The sequence below is a fragment of the Salvelinus namaycush genome, chromosome 20, assembly GCF_016432855.1.
Source record: "Salvelinus namaycush isolate Seneca chromosome 20, SaNama_1.0, whole genome shotgun sequence".
NCBI lineage: Eukaryota > Metazoa > Chordata > Actinopteri > Salmoniformes > Salmonidae > Salvelinus > Salvelinus namaycush.
Window position 1 is genome coordinate 31,637,492 of NC_052326.1, and position 21,550 is coordinate 31,659,041.

Sequence of the window (21,550 nt, forward strand, 5' to 3'; positions counted from 1 at the left end):
TTGAGATTTTTTTTACTAGCAAGTTAGCTTAGGCAAAGGCTATCTAATTGTTTTAAAAACACACTGTATTGTTTTCTAATGTATTAGCTAGGCCTGCTTTATTATAACTCGCCGTGTGCTTCACATTATAAACCCTACTCACTCTCTCGTCATCATGGACGAGGAATATTACGAGAGGAATATTGGGGACTGGGATGGTCCGGATGGCAATGTAAGCACAATATTTAGCTACTGTATGTAGCCAGCTAGTGAATGTACAATGTCGCTAGTAATGGCAATGTAGCTAAAAATATATATTGTAGCTACATTGTTGCAGGCTGTTGATTCATTGTTTGACAGAGCCAAATCGTGAATTTATATGGCGATAGATTCAATGTTAAGATGTTCTTTCCTTGGCTGAAGTGATGTGGACTTTCATATAGCAGGACGACTATGTTGAAGGGGAGAATGATGGGAAAGTTCAGGAGGACTGCCTACAGAAGTTCTCCAGCAGAGATTACATCATGGAGCCTGCTGTATTCAACACCCTTAAAACGTAAACACACTATTGCGTGTGTCTGCCTAGTAACGTTAGTGTGTGAAGAATCAAACCATTTCCTGAAGAAGCTTCTGTTTCCACAGATATTTTCAGGCTGGTGGCTCCCCTGAACACGTCATCCAGCTCCTGTCGGAGAACTACTCCGCTGTGGCCCAGACTGTCAACCTGCTGGCAGAGTGGCTCATCCAGATGGGTAAACAACAATGGACTGGGCTGCAAATGGCACCCTTTTCCCTATGCAGTGTACTACATTTGACCAGTAGTGCACTGCATGGGCAATAGTGTGCCATTTGGGACGAAGCCCTGGACTTCACAATCACTGAAAATATGTTTTTTTTTTTCCTCTCACACTGTTTGAGACGCATAGTGGAATGTATGTTTTTTCGGACTGTGTATCGCAGGTGTAGAGCCAGCTCAGGTGCAGGAACGGGTAGAGAATCACTTGAAGAGTCTGCTGATCAAGCACTTTGACCCCCAGAAGGCTGACTCCATCTTTACCGTGGAGGGAGAGGTGAGATATCAGTCGCCAGTGAAAGACAAACCACCAATGCTTTGCTGTGATCTGAATGTGACAGATAGCTCAAAACTGGTGCACTCCTGCTTGCTTGCTGTTTTTTTCACTCATACTGTTTTACTCTCCTAGAAAAAAAACTTGATTAATCATATAAATTGTTTTAATTCTCTGTGTTCTTGCATGTAATGTGTTTCCCTCAGAGTATAGTAGAAACCCTATAGTATACAGTGTATATAAACTCGTCCATTTTTCAGGACCCTGTCTTTCAAAGATAATTCGTAAAAATCCAAATAACTTCACGGATCTTCATTGTAAAGGGTTTAAACACTGTTTCCCATGCTTGTTCAATGAACCATAAACAATTAATGAACATGCACCTGTGGAACGGTCGTTAAGACACTAACAGCTTACAGACGGTAGGCAATTAAGGTCATGTAACAGTATAACTTTAGTACGTCCCCTCGCCCCGACCTCGGGCGCGAACCAGGGACCCTCTGCACACATCAACAACGGTCACCCACGAAGCGTCGTTACCCATCGCTCCACAAAAGCCGCGGCCCTTGCAGAGCAAGGGGCAACACTACTAATAGGTTTCAGAGCAAGTGACGTAACTGATTGAAACGCTACTAGCGCGTACCCGCTAACTAGCTAGCCATTTCACATCCGTTACACTCACCCCCCTTTCAACCTCCTCCTTTTCCGCAGCAACCAGTGATCCGGGTCAACAGCATCAATGCAACAGTATAACTTTAAACCGTCCCCTTGCCCCGACCTCGGGCGCGAACCAGGGACCCTCTGCACACATCAACAACGGTCACCCACGAAGCGTCGTTACCCATCGCTCCACAAAAGCCGCGGCCCTTGCAGAGCAAGGGGCAACACTACTAATAGGTTTCAGAGCAAGTGACGTAACTGATTGAAACGCTACTAGCGCGTACCCGCTAACTAGCTAGCCATTTCACATCCGTTACAGTCACAGTTATGAAAACTTAGGACACTAAAGAAGCCTTTCTACTGACTCTGAAAAACACCAAAAGAAAGATGCCCAGGGTCCCTGCTCATCTGCGTGGACGTGCCTTAGGCATGCTGCAAGGAGGCATGAGGACTGCAGATGTTGCCAGGGAAATAAATTGCGATGTCCGTACTGTGGCAGACCACGTGTAACAACACCTGCACAGGATCGGTACATCCGAACATCACACCTGTGGGACAGGTACAGGAGGGCAACAACAACTGCCCGAGTTACACCAGGAACGCACAATCCCTCCATCAGTGCTCAGACTGTCCGCAATAGGCTGAGAGAGGCTGGACTGAGGGCTTATAGGCCTGTTGTAAGGCAGGTCCTTACCAGAAATCACCGGCAACAACGTTGCCTATGGCACAAACCCACCGTCGCTGGACCAGACAGGACTTGCAGAAAGTGCTCTTTAAATCAAATGTATTTATATAGCCCTTCGTACATCAGCTGATATCTCAAAGTGTTGTACAGAAACCCAGCCTAAAACCCCAAACAGCAAGCAATGCAGGTGTAGAAGCACGGTGGCTAGGAAAAACTCCCTAGAAAGGCCAAAACCTAGGAAGAAACCTAGAGAGGAACCAGGCTATGAGGGGTGGCCAGTCCTCTTCTGGCTGTGCCGGGTGGAGATTATAACAGAACATGGTCAAGATGTTCAAATGTTCATAAATGACCAGCATGGTGAAATAATAATAATCACAGTAGTTGTCGAGGGTGCAACAAGTCAGAACCTCAGGAGTAAATGTCAGTTGGCTTTTCATAGCCAATCATTTAGAGTATCTCTACCGCTCCTGCTGTCTCTAGAAAGTTGAAAACAACAGGTCTGGGACAGGTAGCACGTCCGGACAGCTCAGGGTTCCAAATCCGCAGGCAGAACAGTTGAAACTGGAGCAGCAGCACGGCCAGGTGGACTGGGGACAGCAAGGAGTCATCATGCCAGGTAGTCCTGAGGCATGGTCCTATGGCTCAGGTCCTCCGAGAGAGAGAAAGAAAGAGAGAATTAGAGAGAGCATACTTAAATTCACACAGGACACCGGATAAGACAGGAGAAGTACTTCAGATATAACAGACTGACCCTAGCCCCCCGACACATAAACCCGACACATAAACTACTGCAGCATAAATACTGGAAGCTGAGACAGGAGGGGTCAGGAGACACTGTGGCCCCATCCGATGATACCCCCGGACAGGGCCAAACAGGCAGGATATAACCCCACCCACTTTACCAAAGCACAGCCCCCACACCACTAGAGGGATATTTTCAACCACCAACTTACCATCCTGAGACAAGGCCCGAGTATAGCCCACAAAGATCTCCGCCACGGCACAACCCAAGGGGGGGCTCCAACACAGACAGGAAGACCACATCAGTGACTCAACCCACTCAAGTGACGCACTCCTCCTAGGGACGGCATGGAAGAGCACCAGTAAGCCAGTGACTCAGCCCCTGTAATAGGGTTAGAGGCAGAGAATCCCAGTGGAGAGAGGGGAACCGGCCAGGCAGAGACAGCAAGGGCGGTTCGTTGCTCCAGAGCCTTTCCGTTCACCTTCACACTCCTGGGCCAGACTACACTCAATCATATGACCCACTGAAGAGATGAGTCTTCAGTAAAGACTTAAAGGTTGAGACCGAGTCTGCGTCTCTCACATGGGTAGGCAGACCATTCTATAAAAATTGAGCTCTATAGGAGAAAGCCCTGCCTCCAGCTGTTTGCTTAGAAATTCTAGGGACAATTAGGAGGCCTGCGTCTTGTGACCGTAGCGTACGGGTAGGTATGTACGGCAGGGCCAAATCGGAAAGATAAGTTGGAGCAAGCCCATGTATTGCTTTGTAGGTTAGCAGTAAAACCTTGAAATCAGCCCTTGCCTTAACAGGAAGCCAGTGTAGGGAGGCTAGCACTGGAGTAATATGATCAACATTTTTGGTTCTAGTCAGGATTCTAGCAGCCGTATTTAGCACTAACTGAAGTTTATTTAGTGCTTTATCCGGGTAGCCGGAAAGTAGAGCATTGCAGTAGTCTAACCTAGACGTAACAAAAGCATGGATTAATTTTTCTGCATCATTTTTGGAAAAAGTTTCTGATTTTTGCAATGTTACGTAGATGGAAAAAAGCTGTCCTTGAAACAGTCTTGATATGTTCGTCAAAAGAGAGATCAAGGTCCAGAGCGACGCCGAGGTCCTTCACAGTTTTATTTGAGACGACTGTACAACCATCAAGATGAATTGTCAGATTCAACAGAAGATCTCTTTGTTTCTTGGGACCTAGAACAAGCATCTCTGTTTTGTCCGAGTTTAAAAGTAGAAGGTTTGCAGCCGTCCACTTCCTTATGTCTGAAACACAGGCTTCTAGCGAGGGCAATTTTGGGGCTTCACCATGTTTCATTGAAATGTACAGCTGTGTGTCATCCGCATAGCAGGGAAAGTTAACTTTATGTTTTCGAATGACATCCCCAAGAGGTAAAATATATAGTGAAAACAATAGTGGTCCTAAAACGAAACCTTGAGGAACACCGAAATTTACAGTTGATTTGTCAGAGGACAAACCATTCACAGAGACAAACTGATATCTTTCCGACAGATAAGATCTAAACCAGGCCAGAACTTGTCCATGTAGACCAATTTGGGTTTCCAATCTCTCCAAAAGAATGTGGTGATCGATGGTATCAAAAGCAGCACTAAGGTCTATGAGCACGAGGACAGATGCAGAGCCTCGGTCTGACGCCATTAAAAGGTCATTTACCAACTTCACAAGTGCAGTCTCAGTGCTATGATGGGGTCTAAAACCAGACTGAAGCATTTCGTATACATTGTTTGTCTTCAGGAAGGCAGTGAGTTGCTGCGCAACAGCTTTTTCAAACATTTTTGAGAGGAATGGAAGATTCGATATAGGCCTGTAGTTTTTTTAATTTTCTGAGTCAAGGTTTGGCTTTTTCAAGAGAGGCTTTATTACTGCCACTTTTAGTGAGTTTGGTACACATCCGGTGGATAGAGAGCCATTTATTATGTTCAACATAGGAGGGCCAAGCACAGGAAGCAACTCTTTCAGTAGTTTAGTTAGAATAGGGTCCAGTATGCAGCTTGAAGGTTTAGAGGCCATGATTATTTTCATCACTGTGTCAAGAGATATAGTACTAAAACACTTGAGTGTCTCTCTTGATCCTAGGTCCTGGCAGAGTTGTGCAGACTCAGGACAACTGAGCTTTGGAGGAATACGCAGATTTAAAGAGGAGTCCGTAATTTACTTTCTAATGATCATGATCTTTTCCTCAAAGAAGTTCATGAATTTATTACTGCTGAAGTGAAAGCCATCCTCTCTTGGGGAATGCTGCTTTTTAGTTAGCTTTGCGACAGTATCAAAAATAAATTTTGTATTGTTCTTATTTTCCTCAATTTAAGTTGGCAAAATAGGATGATCGAGCAGCAGTGAGGGCTCTTCGAGACTGCACGGTACTGTCTTTCCAAGCTAGTCGGAGGACTTCCAGTTTGGTGTGGCGCCATTTCCGTTCCAATTTTCTGGAAGCTTGCTTCAGAGCTCAGGTATTTTCTGTATACCAGGGAGCTAGTTTCTTATGACAAATGTTTTTTGTTTTTAGGGGTGCAACTGCATCTAGGGTATTGCGCAAGGTTAAATTGAGTTCCTCAGGTGGTTAACTGATTTTTGTCCTCTGACGTCCTTGGGTAGGCAGAGGGAGTGGGCAGAGGGAGTCTGGACAAAACCCACTGAGTCGATGATGGCTCCGAAAGCTTTTCCATGTGAAAATTAAAATCACCAAAAATTTGAATATTATCTGCTATGACTACAAGGTCCGATAGGAATTCAGGGAACTCAGTGAGGAACGCTATATATGGCCCAGGAGGCCTGTAAACAGTAGCTATAAAAAGTGATTGAGTAGGCTGCATAGATTTCATGACTAGAAGCTCAAAAGACGAAAACGTCATTTTATTTTTGGTAAATTGAAATTTGCTATCGTAAATGTTAGCAACACCTCCGCCTTTGCGGGATGCACGGGGGATATGGTTACTAGTGTAACCAGGAGGTGAGGCCTCATTTAACACAGTAAATTCATCAGGCTTAAGCCATGTTTCAGTCAGGCCAATCGCATCAAGATTATGATCAGTGATTAGTTCATTGACTATAACTGCCTTTGAAGTGAGGAATCTAACATTAAGTAGCCCTATTTTGAGATGTATCACGATCTCTTTCAATAATGTCAGGAATGGAGGAGGTCTTTATTCTAGTGAGATTGCCAAGGCGAACACCGCCATGTTTAGTTTTGCCCAACCTAGGTCGAGGCACAGACACGGTTTCAATGGGGATAGCTGAGCTGACTACACTGACTGTGCTAGTGGCAGACTCCACTGATCTGGCAGGCTGGCTAACAGCCTGCTGCCTGGCCTGCACCCTATTTCATTGTGGAGCTAGAGGAGTTAGAGCCCTGTCTATGTTGGTAGATAAGATGAGAGCACCCCTCCAGCTAGGATGGAGTCCGTCACTCCTCAGCAGGCCAGGCTTGGTCCTGTTTGTGGGTGAGTCCCAGAAAGAGGGCCAATTATCTACAAATTCTATCTTTTGGGAGGGGCAGAAAACAGTTTTCAACCAGCGATTGAGTTGTGAGACTCTGCTGTAGAGCTCATCACTCCCCCTAACTGGGAGGGGGCCAGAGACAATTACTCGATGCCGACACATCTTTCTAGCTGATTTACACGCTGAAGCTATGTTGCGCTTGGTGACCTCTGACTGTTTCATCCTAACATCGTTGGTGCCGACGTGGATAACAATATCTCTATATTCTCTACACTCGCCAGTTTTAGCCTTAGCCAGCACCATCTTCTTCACTGACGAGTCACGGTTTTGTCTCACCAGAGGTGATGGTCGGATTCGCGTTTATTGTCGAAGGACTGCTCGTTACACCGAGGCCTTTACTCTGGAGCGGGATTGATTTGGAGGTGGAGGGTCTGGTGTGTCACACCATCATCGGACTGAGCTTGTTGTCATTGCAGGCAATCTCAACGCTGTGCGTTACAGGGAAGACATCCTCCTCCCTCATGTGGTACCCTTCCTGCAGGCTCATCCTGACATGACCCTCCAGCATGACAATGCCACCAGCCATACTGCTCGTTCTGTGTGCGATTTCCTGCAAGACAGGAATGTCAGTGTTCTGCCATGGCCAACGAAGAGCCCGGATCTCAATCCCATTGAGCACGTCTGGGATCTGTTGGATCGGAGGGTGAGGGCTAGGGCCAATCCCCCCAGAAATGTCTGGAAATTTGCAGGTGCCTTGGTGGAAGAGTGGGGTAACATCTCACAGCAAGAACTGGCAAATCTGGTGCAGTCCATGAGGAGGAGATACACTGCAGTACTTAATGCAGCTGGTGGCCACACCAGATACTGACTGCTACTTTTGATTTTGACCCCCCCCCCCCCCCCCCCTTTGTTCAGGGACACATTATTCAATTTCTGTTAGTCACATGTCTGTGGAACTTGTTCAGTTTATGTCTTATGTTCATACAAATATTTACACATGTTAAGTTTGCTGAAATAAACGCAGTTGACATTGAGAGGACGTTTCTTTTTTTGCTGAGTTTAGTAACCCTGTCCTCTTGTTGGGTCAGACTCCTGCCTGGCTGGAACAGATGATCGCCCACACCACCTGGAGAGACCTTTTCTACAAGCTGGCCGAGGCCCACCCTGACTGTCTGATGCTCAACTTCACTGTCAAGGTACTGATGATCACCCAGCAGTTAATAACTAATGTCGTTATGGGTCAAACAGTGTCATGTTCCTCCTCTCCTTGCTGATTTTTGTGTGTGTCTTCAGCTCATCTCAGACGCGGGCTACCAGGGGGAGATCACCAGTGTGTCCACGGCGTGCCAGCAGCTGGAGGTGTTCTCCAGGGTCCTGAGAACCTCTCTGGCCACACTGCTGGATGGAGGAGAGGACAACCTGGAGAAGAACCTGCCAGAGTTCGCTGTGAGTCTCTAATCAGGTCCCCCCTGTCCATATTCATTAGGATCTATAAGGCAAGACTGATTCTAGAGATCAGCACTCCTACTCTGAGACGCTTTATGATTACTGGCCCTGGTGTTCCCAATAATAAGATCTAGGCATATCTGTCATTCTCACTCAATACAAATCCTTGGTTTGATGATTTTGGAAATGTGATGTATTCAAGGTTTTGAATAATTTGAAAGTGGTACTTCAATCAGTATTTCACTAACCAATATGTAATTGCAGGACATTGGTAGCACAATGTTGCAGGCTACCTGTCTTTTGGCATGAGTGTCTCTGTTTGTGTGGTTGGTTTGGAGCTGAACTGTTTTCTCCTCCTTTTCTGTGTTCCACAGAAGATGGTGTGTCACGGGGAGCACACTTACCTGTTTGCCCAGGCCATGATGTCCATCATGTCTCAGGAGGAGCAGGGAGGGTCGGCCATGCGCAGGATCGGCCAGGAAGTACAGAAGTCTGCACATCAGAGGTATCTTGCCCTCTACACTATTTTGCCAGCATTGACTTACTTGACAAGCTTTTGGCTCCTATAAGGAGCATAGGCTGTTCATGCATGTCCTCCATCTTGGCAGCATTAGATATGATTGAAGGAAATGCATTTAATTTATTTAAATTGATTCCTCCGTTTTGTGAAAGGATGGTTGTATTATCTGTAAAATCCAGTGTTACAATAAGCGTGAACATTGAGTGAGCAGCTTTGTGGAAAAGGCAGTCTAATGAAGTTATGCTCTCAACTGAATGGGTATAGTACTGTTGTATAGTAGCTAATTTTATTACATGCCATATGTTCCTCCAGGAATAAAGCGGTTTAAGAAAGTGAGCTAATTTGAGTGTTTTACTGTTCCTTGTGCTGTTTCATTTCAGGGGGCATGATGCCAGTCAGATCACCCTAGCATTGGGCACAGCAGCAGCCTACCCTCGAGCTTGCCAGGCCCTGGGCGCAATGCTGTCCAAAGGGGCACTCAACCCTGCTGACATCACTGTGCTCTTCAAGATGTTCAGCAGCATGGACCCGCCTCCCGTAGAGCTGGTTAGTGTGGGGCATCAAGCCAAAAAACCTAAAGTAGTGCACTACATAGGGAATAAGGTGCAATTTTCCAAGTTAGATGGAGGGATATTTTCACCGGTTTCCTTGCATGTTTGACGTGACAATGACCAATATGAGTTAGCAAGACAGCACAAACAGATCTGGGACCAGGCTAGCTTTACCTGGATGCTAAACTGAGATTTGCTTGTCTTTCAGCTGTTGATATTGTCTTTTGAGAGAATGGTTGAAGTATTTTCTCTTGTGTCTCTTCAGATTCGAGTACCTGCCTTCCTGGACCTGTTTATGCAGTCGCTGTTCAAGCCAGGCTCCAAGATCAACCAGGACCATAAACACAAATACATTCACATCCTGGCCTACGCTGCCAGTGTGGTCGAGACATGGAAAAAGGTACCCGAAACAAAAATGTCCCTGACATAATCCCTCATGCTACTAAGCTTATCAGATGTTCTGTCGTTGCTCATATGCAGAATTAGATTTTTTTTTTTTTACCAGTATGTGAAAATGTTTTATCCAATTACATGTGTTTTTTCACCCAAATAAAAACGGCCAGATAACAGTATGGCTCTCTTTTCATCCATCCACAGAACAAGCGAGTGAACATCAACAAGGATGAGCTCAAGTCCACCTCCAAGGCCATTGAGACGGTCCATAACCTGTGTTGCAATGAGAACAAAGGAGCCACAGAACTGGTGGCTGAGCTCAGCACTCTGTACCAGTGCATCCGGTGAGCCCAGCAACCAACTAGCCAACCTAGTGAGCCCATCAATGATCTCCAATATGTAGCTAAAGTCAGAGGATTCCAATAATGTAATTGGTTACCACTGTCGGTTGAGACATCACTGTCCATTTGAAGGTTCCCGGTTGTTGCCATGGGGGTGCTGAAATGGGTTGATTGGACGGTCTCTGAGCCCCGCTACTTCCAGCTCCAGACAGACCACACCCCTGTCCATCTAGCGCTTCTGGATGAGGTAGGAGTTGCACTTTTTCACTGGCTAAGGGAGGATGTTTTAGTTGTGGTATTATGGTTGACTCACAGTACCTATGATATATAAGTCCAAATGACTCTATATAGCACACTACCTTTACGCTATGTGCCCTGGTCAAAAGTAGGGCACTATATAGGGAATAGGGTGTCATTTGGAATGGGTCAAAAGTAGTGCACTATATTATAACATAGGGTGCCATTTGGGACATACACACACTGTGCCTTTAACTGTCATTCTTGGAATTGTTTTGCAGTTTAAAGACCAATCAGGTGGTAGGGACAGAGATTAAGACCATCATGTTTGTTTTTATTCCCCAGATCAGCACCTGTCACCAGCTCCTGCACCCACAGGTCCTCCAGCTGCTGATCAAGCTATTTGAGACAGAACACTCCCAGCTTGACGTCATGGAGCAGGTGTGTGTTGTGCTTAGGCTTAATCTGGGACCATGCAACCACCCCATAGACTTTCAGTGGATGAGTTCTTAGCTGACTATGAGTGTTGTCCCTTTCAGATGGAGCTGAAGAAGACCCTGTTGGATCGTATGGTCCACCTACTGAGTCGGAGCTACGTGTTGCCTGTGGTCGGATACATCCGCAAGTGCCTGGAGAAGCTCAACACGGACATCTCTCTCATTCGCTACTTCGTAACAGAAGTAAGGCCTGCTGAAACTATTTAAAGTGAAGTGAAAACGTCTAAAGACAATGTTGGTCTAATTTAGTTGCGCTTGAGAAAATGGTAGCTGAAGTGAAAATATGGATATTTGTGTTTGCGCTATCAGGTGTTGGATGTGATTGCCCCGCCATATACTTCAGACTTTGTCCAGCTGTTCCTGCCCATCCTGGAGAACGACAGCATCGCTGGAACCATTCGGACAGAGGGAGAACATGACCCTGTTGCAGAGTTCATAGGTCAATCTCTTATACCATCTTTTTCATGGCCCAAAACTGTCTACATGGTTAAATATTTCCCTTTTGCCCAGTTATAGAAGCTTAAAATATAATTATCATTCTGCTCCGTTTCAGCTCACTGCAAATCCAACTTCATCATGATGAACTGAGAATGACACTGGTTCGGTTTAACTTGACTGAGGATGTAGCGGGAAGACCAGAACCTTTTGGTTATGAGCTGAACGAGGACTGGAACATTGCCAATTGAGGCCGACGGCTGACCACTTGGGTGTTTCACCTGCAACTTTTTATTTTCAAATGTGGTGTAACATGACTTTCAGAATTAGGATGTAGTGTATTATTGCATGTCTGGGAGGTATGTGAAGAACTCGTGCAGCTCCATTCGTTTCACTGTAGTTTCCATTAGTATGAGCTAAAGTTGTGTTGTCCATTTTCTGTTAATATGTATGACTGACTGCTCAAAAGGTTTGGCCTTTTTCATGGTTGCCCTTTTCAATTTGACAAGAATCTTGCATTTATTGAGGTGGTTCAGAAAATGCATCAACTATTACAACAAGTTTCTGTAACAAGCCTGGATTCAAACAAATTGAACTGTGGGAACTGTCATGAAGACAAGTGCAGTGAGATGTCAGTGCATTTGTTTGAAAACTGGCCTTGCTTTCAGAATACTGAAATCATTCAGTTAAATTTGCATACAACAAAAGACAAGTGGCATCAGAATTGATCAAAGCTTCAACATTTACAGCCACAATTAGTTCTTCCTAGCCTTTTGAGCTTAAGCTAATTGTGCATCTAATATCAGCATTTGTACATAATGACTTGTTCAGTAACATTTTGTATAAGAAAAAGATCCGAAAGCACATCAAGGCAACATTTTTTTAAATAACTTCCCTTTTCCTGATTTTACAATGTGGAAGTAGCCTGAGATTGTCGTAGATATACAATGCTGCCTATTCTTTGTAACAGCTTCTTTATAAATGCTGCCTATATGCAGAAGTTGGCATTCATGAAAACACATTTTGTAGTGGTTGAAGTCTGGTATTCCAAGCAGGCAAGTTGGTATTTTGTGCAAATGGTGGATGACACGCTTATTCAACAACAAAAATTAAATTGCAAAAATGGATAGGTATACATTTAGTTTTTTGGAATCTAAAATAATTAGGAAATTATTTCCTATTTTATTTTCATAACCATTGCAGAATAAATTCCTCCCCTTTTCTGGATGCTAGCCATTCAACAAATTACCATGCACATCTAATTTAAAATGGGCCTAGTAAATATATAGTCCATGCAATCCCATAGGCAGTGCGGTTTATAAGATAGTCTTTTACATTGAAGTATGTTTGGAACTGTCAGTAGCTTACCATAAATTGTTTGAGACTAGACAACGTTTCCGATTTCACGGGAAGTCCAGCATATTTAGGTTGGGGGGGGTAAAGTCTATGCAAAACATTGAATTCAAACGTTCTACTGACTGACAGGTCCACAAAAATTTGCCACTTTTTTCCCCTTTCAGAAACTGTCTTTTGCAAAATATTAAGATTCTGTCAACACCTCTAAAAACATTTGATCAAATTTGTGCTTTCTTTTAGAAACTGGCCTAATTCCAATAGATACAGCAAATAAAGGGCATTATTGTCACCATAAAAAGGTGAATGAGGGCATTTTCCAGGCAGAGCTCATTCACGTGTGCAGTTTTACGACAGGTCTGAGTCCTAAAATCTCAATATTTTGATACGTATGTATTCTCAGAAATGGCAGACAGATATTTAGTGTGAAATTTACACAACGGTTGATGGAGGCCCCAGGTCTTTAGAAGAAACATTGGTTGGTCCCACTGCCTGTTGTCTACATGTAGGTCTTGGGCACGATGGGATCTCCGTACATGCAGTCTTCCTCCAGTGCCAGGTTGTACTGACTGCCACTTCCTCCCTTGTAGGCGCTGGTCACGATCCTCAGCCAGCCCTTCTCACCCTGGCAAGAGAAAACACATTTACTCAATCTGGAGTTTCAGCTAGATAAAGATGCTAGAACGCACATGAACAATAGAAAGTGAAGTTCATGTAATGGTTAGGTTAATAAACTACAGGAACGGCTAAGATTTGTAAATCTATAGTAGAGCGTGAGGTTTTAAATTCTCTGCTGCAGCTAGTGTCATGAAAGATCACTACAGACTACCAGCTCTAATATGGCATGCATAGTGTTCATTCATTCAATGAGGATGGAACAAGCTTCCCCCTAACGTCCATCTTGATTAACCTCACAGCCCCCCCCCCCCCCAATAATAAAACACCCTTGACTTTCACCAACACTCACTTGTCTTTTCTTAGCACTGACTTTGTGGATAGCTACTTAATCTGTGGTTGTCTCACCTAGCTACCTTAAAACAAATGCACCAACTGTAAAAATCGCTCTAGATTAGAGCGTCTGCTAAATGACTAAAATGTACAAATGTTACCCATGGCTCTCCCCATGAGTTGCGGACGATCCAGAATTCCACACCGTTCTCATCCATGCCCCAGCCGGCAACAGATACAATGTGGTTGATGAAGGGCTCCTCAATGTACTCAGAGTACAGGCCTCCAGTGTAGGCATCCAACTTGTCAGTGGCCATGATTCCACAGCTACCAAGGACAGAAAACAAAAACTTTAGTTAAAGCGAAACTAATTACAGTCGGCATGGTTTTTTTGTGTATGTTTTTGCAAGGACGTGAAAGGAAATAGAATGGACTAGCAGATTGGAAGTCTGTGGGTAATACTAGTTAGCAACTTCCTTCAAACTGCACAGAGACAAAAACGGTATCCACGAGTTCAGCTGACTCAAAGTACAGAATCAGTCAAAAGTTTGTTAACACCTAAAAGTTAATCATTCCAGGGTTCTTTATTTTTTTTAACTATTTTCTACATTGTAGAATAATAGTGAAGACATCAAAACTATGAAATGGCACCATGTAGTAACCAAAACTGTTAAATCAAAATATATTTTATATTTTTGAAGAATCTAAGTAGCCACACTCTTGGCATTCTCTCAACCAGCTTCATGAGGCAGTCACAAGTGTGCCTTGTTAAAAGTTAGTGGAATTTCTTTCCTCCTTCATGCATTTGAACCAATCAGTTGGGTTGTGACAAGTTTGGGGTGGTTTACAGAAGACAGGGCTATTTGGTAAAAGACCAAGTCCATATTATGTCAAGAACAGCTCAAATATGCAAAGAGAAAATGACAGTCCGTTACTTTAAGACATGAAGGTCAGGCAATCTGGAAAATTATGAACTTCGAAAGTTTCTTCAAGTGCAGTCGCAAAAACTATCAAACGCTATGAAGAAACTGGCTCTCATGAGGACCGCCACAGGAAAGGAAAACCCAGAGTTGCCTCTACTGCAGAGGATAAGTTCATTAGAGATTTACCAGCCTCAGAAATTACAGCCCAAATAAATGCTTCACAGCGCTCAAGACACATCAACAGTTCAGAGGAGACTGCATCAATCAGGCCTTCATGGTCGAATTGCTGCAAAGAAACCACCACTAAAAGACACCAATAAGAAGAAGACACTTGCTTGGGCCAAGAAACATGACCAAAGGACATTACTGGTGGAAATCGATCCTTTGGTCTGATGAGTCCAAATTCAAGATTTTTGGTTCCAACCGCCATGCCTTTGTAAGACGCAGAGTAGGTAACCAGCTGATCTCCGCATGTGTGGTTCCCACCGTGAAGCATGGTGGTGGTGTGATGGTGCTTTGCTGGTGACAGTGTCGGTTATTTATTTAGAATTTAAGGCACACTTAACCAGCATGGTTACCACAGCATCCTGCAGCGATACGCCATCCCATCTCGTTTGCGCTTAGTAGGACTACCATTTGTTTTTCAACAGGACAATGAACCAACACACCTCCAGGCTATGTAAGGGCTATTTGACCAAGAAGGAGAGTGATGGAGTACTGCATCAGATAACCTGGCCTCCACAATCAGCCGACCTCAACCCAATTGAGATGGTTTGGGATGAGTTGGACCGCAGAGTGAAGGAAAAGCAGCCAACAAGTGTTCAGCATGTGGGAACTCCTTCAAGACTGTTGGAAAAGCATTCTAGGTGAAGCTGGTTGAGAATGCCAAGAATGTGCAAAGCTGTCAAGGCAATGGGTGGCTACTTTGAAGAATCTAAAATATAGTTTGATTTGTTTAACACTTTTTTGGTTACTACATGACTCCATATGTGTTATTTCATAGTTTTTATAACTTCACTATTATCCTACAAGGTAGAAAATAGTAAAAAATAAAAACCCTGTTACATATCAGATATGTGCCCATTTAATTGTGACTTGGCTTTACATCTTGTGCAAATCCATACACAGTCATTGTTAGGTGGGAGTTCATGAGAAGAGAAGCAGTCACCATGTTAACCCAGTCCAGTTCCAAATTTCACCTTTATTTAACCAGGTAGGCCAGTTGAGAACAAGTTCTCATTTACAACTGCGACCTGGCCAAGATAAAGCAAAGCAGTGCGACAAAAACAACAGACTTACAAACAAACGTACAATCAATAACACAAAAGAAAAATCTACATACAGTGTGTGCAAATGTAGTAAGATTAGGGAGGTAAGGCAATAAATAGGCCATAGAGGCAAAACAATTACACTTTAGCATTAACACTGGCGTGATAGATGTGCAGCTGACGTGCAAAAGAGCAAAACAAATAATATGGGGATGAGGTAGTTGGGTGTGCTATTTACAGATGGGCTGTGTACAGGTACAGTGATCGGTAAGCTGCTCTGACAGCTGATGCTTAAAGTTAGAGGGAGATACGTCTCCAGCTTCAGTGATTCTTGCAATTCGTTCCAGTCATTGGCAGCAGAGAACTGGAAGGAAAAGTGGCCAGAGGTGTTGGCTTTGGGGATGACAAGTGAAATATACCTGCTGGAGCGCGTGCTACGGGTGGGAGTTGCTATGGTGACCAGTGAGCTGAGAAGGTGGGGCTTTACCTAGCATAGACTTATAGATGACCTGGAGCCAGTGGGTTTGGCAACGAATATGTAGCGAGGGCCAGCCAACGAGAGCATACAGGTCGCAGTGGTGGATAGTATAAGGGGCTTTGGCGACAAAAACGGATGGCACTGTGATAGACTGAATCCAATTTGCTGAGTAGAGTGTTGGAGGCTATTTTGTAAATGACATAGCCGAAGTCAAGGATCGGTAGGATAGTCAGTTTTGCAACATGAGTGAAGGAGGCATTGTTGCGAAATAGGAAGCAGACTCTAGATTTAATTTTGGATTAGAGAGGCTTAATGGGAGTCTGGAAGGAGAGTTTACAGTCTAACCAGACACCTAGGTATTTGTAGTTGTCCACATATTCTAAGTCAGAACCGTCCAGAGAAGTGATGCTGGACGGGAGGGCAGCGATCGGTTGAAGAGCGTGCATTTAGTTTTACTTGCATTTAAGAACAATTGGAGGCCACGGAAGGAGAGTTGTGTGGCATTGAAGCATCTGGAGGTTAGTTAACACAGTGTCCAAAGAAGGGCCAGAAGTATACAGAACGGTGTTGTCTGCGTAGAGGTGGATCAGAGCAGAGCAGCAAGAGCAACATCATTGATATATACAGAGAAGAGTCGGCCCGAGAATTGAACCCTGTGGCACCCCCATAGACTGCCAGAGGTCCGGACAACAGGCCCTCTGATTTGACACACTGAACTCTGAGAAGTAGTTGGTGAACCAGGCGAGGCAGTCATTGTGAAACCAAGGTCGAAAGCCTTGGCCAGGTCGATGAATACGGCTGCACAGTATTGTCTTTTATCGATGGCGGTTATGATATTGTTTAGGACATTGAGCATGGCTGAGGTGCACCCATGACCAGCTCAGAAACCAGATTGCATAGTGGAGAAGGTACGGTGGGATTCGAAATGGTCGGTGATCTATTAACTTGGCTTTCGAAGACTTTAGAAAGGCAGGGCAGGATGGGATATAGGTCTATAACAGTTTAGGTCTAGAGAGTCTCCCCCTTTGAAGAGGGGGATGACCGCAGCAGCTTTCCAATCTTTGGGGATCTCAGACGATACGAAAAAGAGGTTGAACAGGCTAGTAATAGGGGTTGCAACAATTGCGGTGGATAATTTTAGAAAGAGAGGGTTCAGATTGTCTAGCCCAGCTGATTTGTAGGGGGTTCAGATTTTGCAACTCTTTCAGAACATCAGCTATCTGGATTTGGGTGAAGGAGAAATGGGGTAGGCTTGGGCAAGTTGCTGTGGAGGGTGCAGGGCTGTTGACCGGGGTAGGGGTAGCCAGGTGGAAAGCATGGCCAGCCGTAGAAAAATGCTTATTGAAATTATCTAGCATAGATTTATCGGTGGTGACAGTGTTTCCTAGCCTCAGAGCAGTGGGCAGCTGGGAGGAGGTGCTCTTATTCTCCATGGAGTTTACAATGTCCCAAAACTTTTTGGAATTAGTGTTGCAGGATGCAAATTTCTGGTTGAAAAAGCTAGCCTTAGCTTTCCTAACTGAAAAGTTGCATATCGCTGGGGCTATTCGATGCTAGTGCAGTACGCCACAGAATGTTTTTGTGCTGGTCAAGGGCAGTCAAGTCTGGGGTGAACCAAAGGCTATATCTGAAGTGTTTTAGGGAGCGTTTGACAGTGATGAGGGGTGGTCATTTGACTGTAGACCCATTACGGACTCAGGCAATGAGGCAGTGATCGCTGAGATCCTGGTTGAAGACAGCAGAGGTGTATTTAGAGGACAAGTTGGTCAGGATGATATCTATGAGGGTGCCCATGGTTACGGATTTATGTGGCACCCCATTCCCTACATAGTGTAACTTTGGTTATAGAAGTGTGTGGGGGGGGGTACGATTTCTACTTGGGCAGTCCCTGACAAAAATAAAATATTGGCCCACCAAGAGTAGTCTTTTCTTTAAAGATTCTATTTTTCCATTGGCCTATATAGAGACACACCCTATATGTTTGAACTTGTCTGATGCTTTAAACACGCTGTTTAATTAAATAAATGACAAGAGGGAGCCAGAGAGCCTAACCATAAGGGGAAAAAAACCTGTTCCCGAACGCCCTTCTCCCGCTGCTGGCCTGAAGTTGCAGGTAATAGGCTACACCAGCAGTCAGCAACCTTTTCCATTTGGAGTGCCAATTTGACCATTTCTACCAATCATGATTTTCATATGCACATTTTCATTTAGAATCTTTGCATCTCAAAATCCTTGTCTATGGTTAATCTACATTCTATCTAAATGAAAAATAAACTAATCTAAAAGTAACTTTTATTGCCATTGCTAGCCATGTAATAACCTACATAAAGCAAAAACATTGCAGCCTGCAAGTAGAAAATATCCTGATAAATATTCTATAAATCACATTGGCCATGCGTAACCAATCTGCAACGATCTTGAAACATTATATCAACTGGGTGCCCCAAAACTTACACTAGCAAACATTGTATAAAATATTCTGGGCCCTCTGTTTCCTGTGCCAGTGAGCTCGGGACAAACACAGCTGGAGGCTATTTGTGCAAGGGAAAGTATATCAGGTATTTTATGATGTTTCCACTGGATCAGAGCATTACATATTTCCCTTTAATGACTTGTGGTTATCGAAAGGGAGAAAGTTGGAAATATTGTTCAAATACTTTGAGGAACTATTGTCATTCTCAATTGATTCTAAAAACAGACTTAATTTACTTGCTGTTTGCAGTGAAGAAAAATTACTTTGAGAAGCTCCACAGTTCATTAGTGGTAGTGAGTTAAGACAATCAGAAATACAAAATCAGACATCCCCAAATGGGCACATTCACCGGTCTTACTTCTATATGTGTAATCAGGTGCTCGTCCTTACTCAACATTGACAGGAGCATTTCAAACAAAATACGATTAATAAATTGACAAAACTCGTAAATGGAATGAAAAACAAAAACTTGTTTCTCACAAGTGTAGCATAGGTTGTGAGTTCTGCAAAACACACGACAATGGTAAATTACTAATAATATATTGAATTGATTAACATAAATTACCATAACCAGAACAAAGTTAGCGGATTAGAAATTCTAGGAATTAAAGGTAAATGTAGGCTTCTACTGGTGATGTACGTAATGGGGAATTGATAGACAACAATGCACACAATGAAGTTACGATACAATGAATATCCACAAAGTTGCGGGAGAGCAAGCATTCTGGCGAGACACATGCCATATTCTTGGACTGAGGCATCCCCGTGGGCTCCTCAATGGATTAGTCCACCAAGACAGGCGCAAATCACACAGCTGTCTTGAGTGCCATGAATTTTTTTTAATCTATTTGCAACTCCGACTAAATCTCATGTTTTCAATACAGACCCTTTGTCATACAGTAGGCTATTCAATATACGGCATCCAGACTTTATGAAAGTTGCACAGTATACCCTTAATCTTGTAATAAAATCAAATCTAGTGATACATAACTTGACATTTCTGCCACTGTGCGAGGACAACCAACATTTCAATTAAATGGCAATGCATTTCTTAGCAGTTATAAATGCAAGGTTACACAGTTTCTTCTGATAACAGTCTTCAGTATCAACATTTCCAAGCAAACTAAACAAGAAGAATCTGTAGACATGAGACAAAAGAACATACTCTTTGCCAGAATTCAGTCAGCCTTCACAAGATCATAACTTTTGTGTTTTACACTTCCAACAGAGGAATTATATTTCTGAGTGCATGATATTCAGTGTCACTGGCATATAGGATGTTCTATTGATGGTCTTAAAATGCAGTAATTTATGCTATACTGACTAATAAAAACTCACATTTCGCTGTTAAAAACATCAGAATATCAGTCTTCCATCATTTGGCTGCTGGTTTCATGATTTGATTCAGGTCTACTTTAAAAAATAATATATCAAGTGAGTGAGCTAGCTAACTAACATTGGCTAGCTCTAATGGTGAGTCAACTGAGAAAAACTAGCCAAGTTAATTTACCTCTTGAAAACGGGACACAGGGGACATTTCCATACACACAGCAGCTGTTGGATTCTGCTATATTACAGATAGCTAGAGTTGAACTGGTTGTGGTCTACTAGCTAGCTAGTTTGTTTCTCTTCAGACAGAATTTCAGTCGAGATGAAACATTAGCTGACGTTACATTTCAGTTACACTACTAGCTCAGAACTGGGAATACTAGCTCAGAACTGGGAATACTAGCTCAGAACTGGGGGGGGGGGGGGGGGGGGGGAGGGGCAAAAATGCAATTTCAGAACGTGAAAGTTGCACCCCTGCATTTGAGACACAGCCCATGTTGACCAGTTCCTAACCTGATAGGTCCTCCAGCGTAGATCTCAGCCATCATCTTCTCCCTCCCACTGATGGCGCCGAAGTCTCCGACCTTCCACAGGGTATAGTTCTGGATGATGTTACAGACCCCGAACGTTGTGCAGGTTCCACACTGGTTGAATGGTTTGCACTCTGCAAGACACAATATGGAGAACATTTTAAGCCTGAGAAATTGTAAATGAACAGAATCTTAATTTGATGTGACAGAAATTCTTGTGATCAAGTCATGGGAAAAAATGTAATGTTCAACCAAGAAAAATGTATGTTCAGCTAGGAGATAGAGTTCTTGAGGCCTTACTCTGGTCCTTGGCCTGGTAGTTGTTGCAGGTCTCGTCAGGGATGCCGTGTTTGTTGGCGTACTCCCACACTCCAGAGTGATCCCCTCCATGACAGGAGCCGGCCTCACCACAGTCCACCACATTCTGGACTGACAGATAAGCAGAGGGCCAGGCTCCCTTTCGCTTGATGTTGATGCGATCTGACAAAGGAGAGCAAACCACCAACAACCAGTCCATTAATTCAGTACATGTGACAGAATCTGCTCTTAGATGTTCATGTTCACAAGTCAAACTTAGTAAGGACTACTCTAGCACTCTGAAGTCATGGTATTGTTATGATAAAAGGACTACTTGTATGAGCAAAGGAGGAACTGTACTTTGCATTCTACAACAAACATGCTTTACAGGAACAAGATTTACAGGAAACCTGAATTACAGGAAACCATAAAGCTTTAACTGAACGTCAGCACATCGAGGTTGGCATTGCCACACCGCCTCAACGCTTCCCTGCCACACCACCCAATTTGAGTCAGTCATGTGTTAAATGCCTAACAGACATGCATGTTTGAACAATTATTACAATGTTTACATCACCTTTGTTATAAAATTGTTTCCAAGTGACTTTATAACCATCTTGAAGATGAATTACCAATGAATTACCATTAAGCAGCGAGTCGGAGTCTGAGCCTTCTCTTGTCTCTACTCCTCCCGTTACGGGGTCTGAGACGCCGAAGCTTCCCACCATTAGCTCTGACAAATTGAAAACCCTAGTCATTGGCGACTCCATTACCCGCAGTATTAGACTTAAAACGAATCATCCAGCAATCATACACTGTTTACCAGGGGGCAGGGCTACCGACGTTAAGGCTAATCTGAAGATGGTGCTGGCTAAGGCTAAAACTGGCGAGTGTAGAGAATATAGAGATATTGTTATCCACGTCGGCACCAACGATGT

General features: G+C 43.8%; 2 protein-coding genes across 3 annotated transcripts in view; one reads left to right on the top strand and one right to left on the bottom strand.

The window, feature by feature from the left end:
• On the top strand, positions 1-12,140 carry LOC120065245 (negative elongation factor D-like). 2 transcript variants are annotated; one of them, XM_039016068.1, is made up of 15 exons: positions 1-211; positions 423-535; positions 622-731; positions 940-1,049; positions 7,682-7,789; positions 7,887-8,039; positions 8,414-8,544; positions 8,940-9,105; positions 9,376-9,510; positions 9,708-9,847; positions 9,977-10,091; positions 10,427-10,522; positions 10,621-10,761; positions 10,888-11,017; positions 11,132-12,140. In XM_039016068.1, exons 1-15 carry the CDS (start codon positions 155-157, stop codon positions 11,164-11,166), a joined length of 1,740 nt encoding a protein of 579 aa, XP_038871996.1. In that variant the 5' UTR covers positions 1-154; the 3' UTR covers positions 11,167-12,140. The 2 variants fall into 2 exon arrangements, with proteins under 2 accessions (XP_038871996.1, XP_038871997.1); XM_039016069.1 differs by lacking the exon at positions 423-535.
• Positions 11,507-21,550, bottom strand: part of LOC120065246 (cathepsin Z-like) — a 20,341-nt gene continuing 10,297 nt past the window's right edge. The window contains exons 3-6 of the mRNA XM_039016070.1: positions 20,616-20,795; positions 20,299-20,449; positions 13,476-13,641; positions 11,507-12,991 (exon numbers count right to left, since the gene is read on the bottom strand). Of these exons, the coding sequence (XP_038871998.1) occupies positions 12,866-12,991; positions 13,476-13,641; positions 20,299-20,449; positions 20,616-20,795 (623 nt within the window). The 3' untranslated portion in view covers positions 11,507-12,865. The remainder of the gene's footprint in view (positions 12,992-13,475; positions 13,642-20,298; positions 20,450-20,615; positions 20,796-21,550) is intronic.

Bases quoted from the DNA above. Each gene is read 5' to 3' on its own strand.
- LOC120065245 (XM_039016068.1), top strand. From the start codon at position 155: ATGGACGAGGAATATTACGAGAGGAATATTGGGGACTGGGATGGTCCG. The intron at 536-621 runs GTAAACACACTA...CTGTTTCCACAG, and splicing joins GTATTCAACACCCTTAAAAC to ATATTTTCAGGCTGGTGGCT. The intron at 1,050-7,681 runs GTGAGATATCAG...TTGTTGGGTCAG, and splicing joins TCTTTACCGTGGAGGGAGAG to ACTCCTGCCTGGCTGGAACA.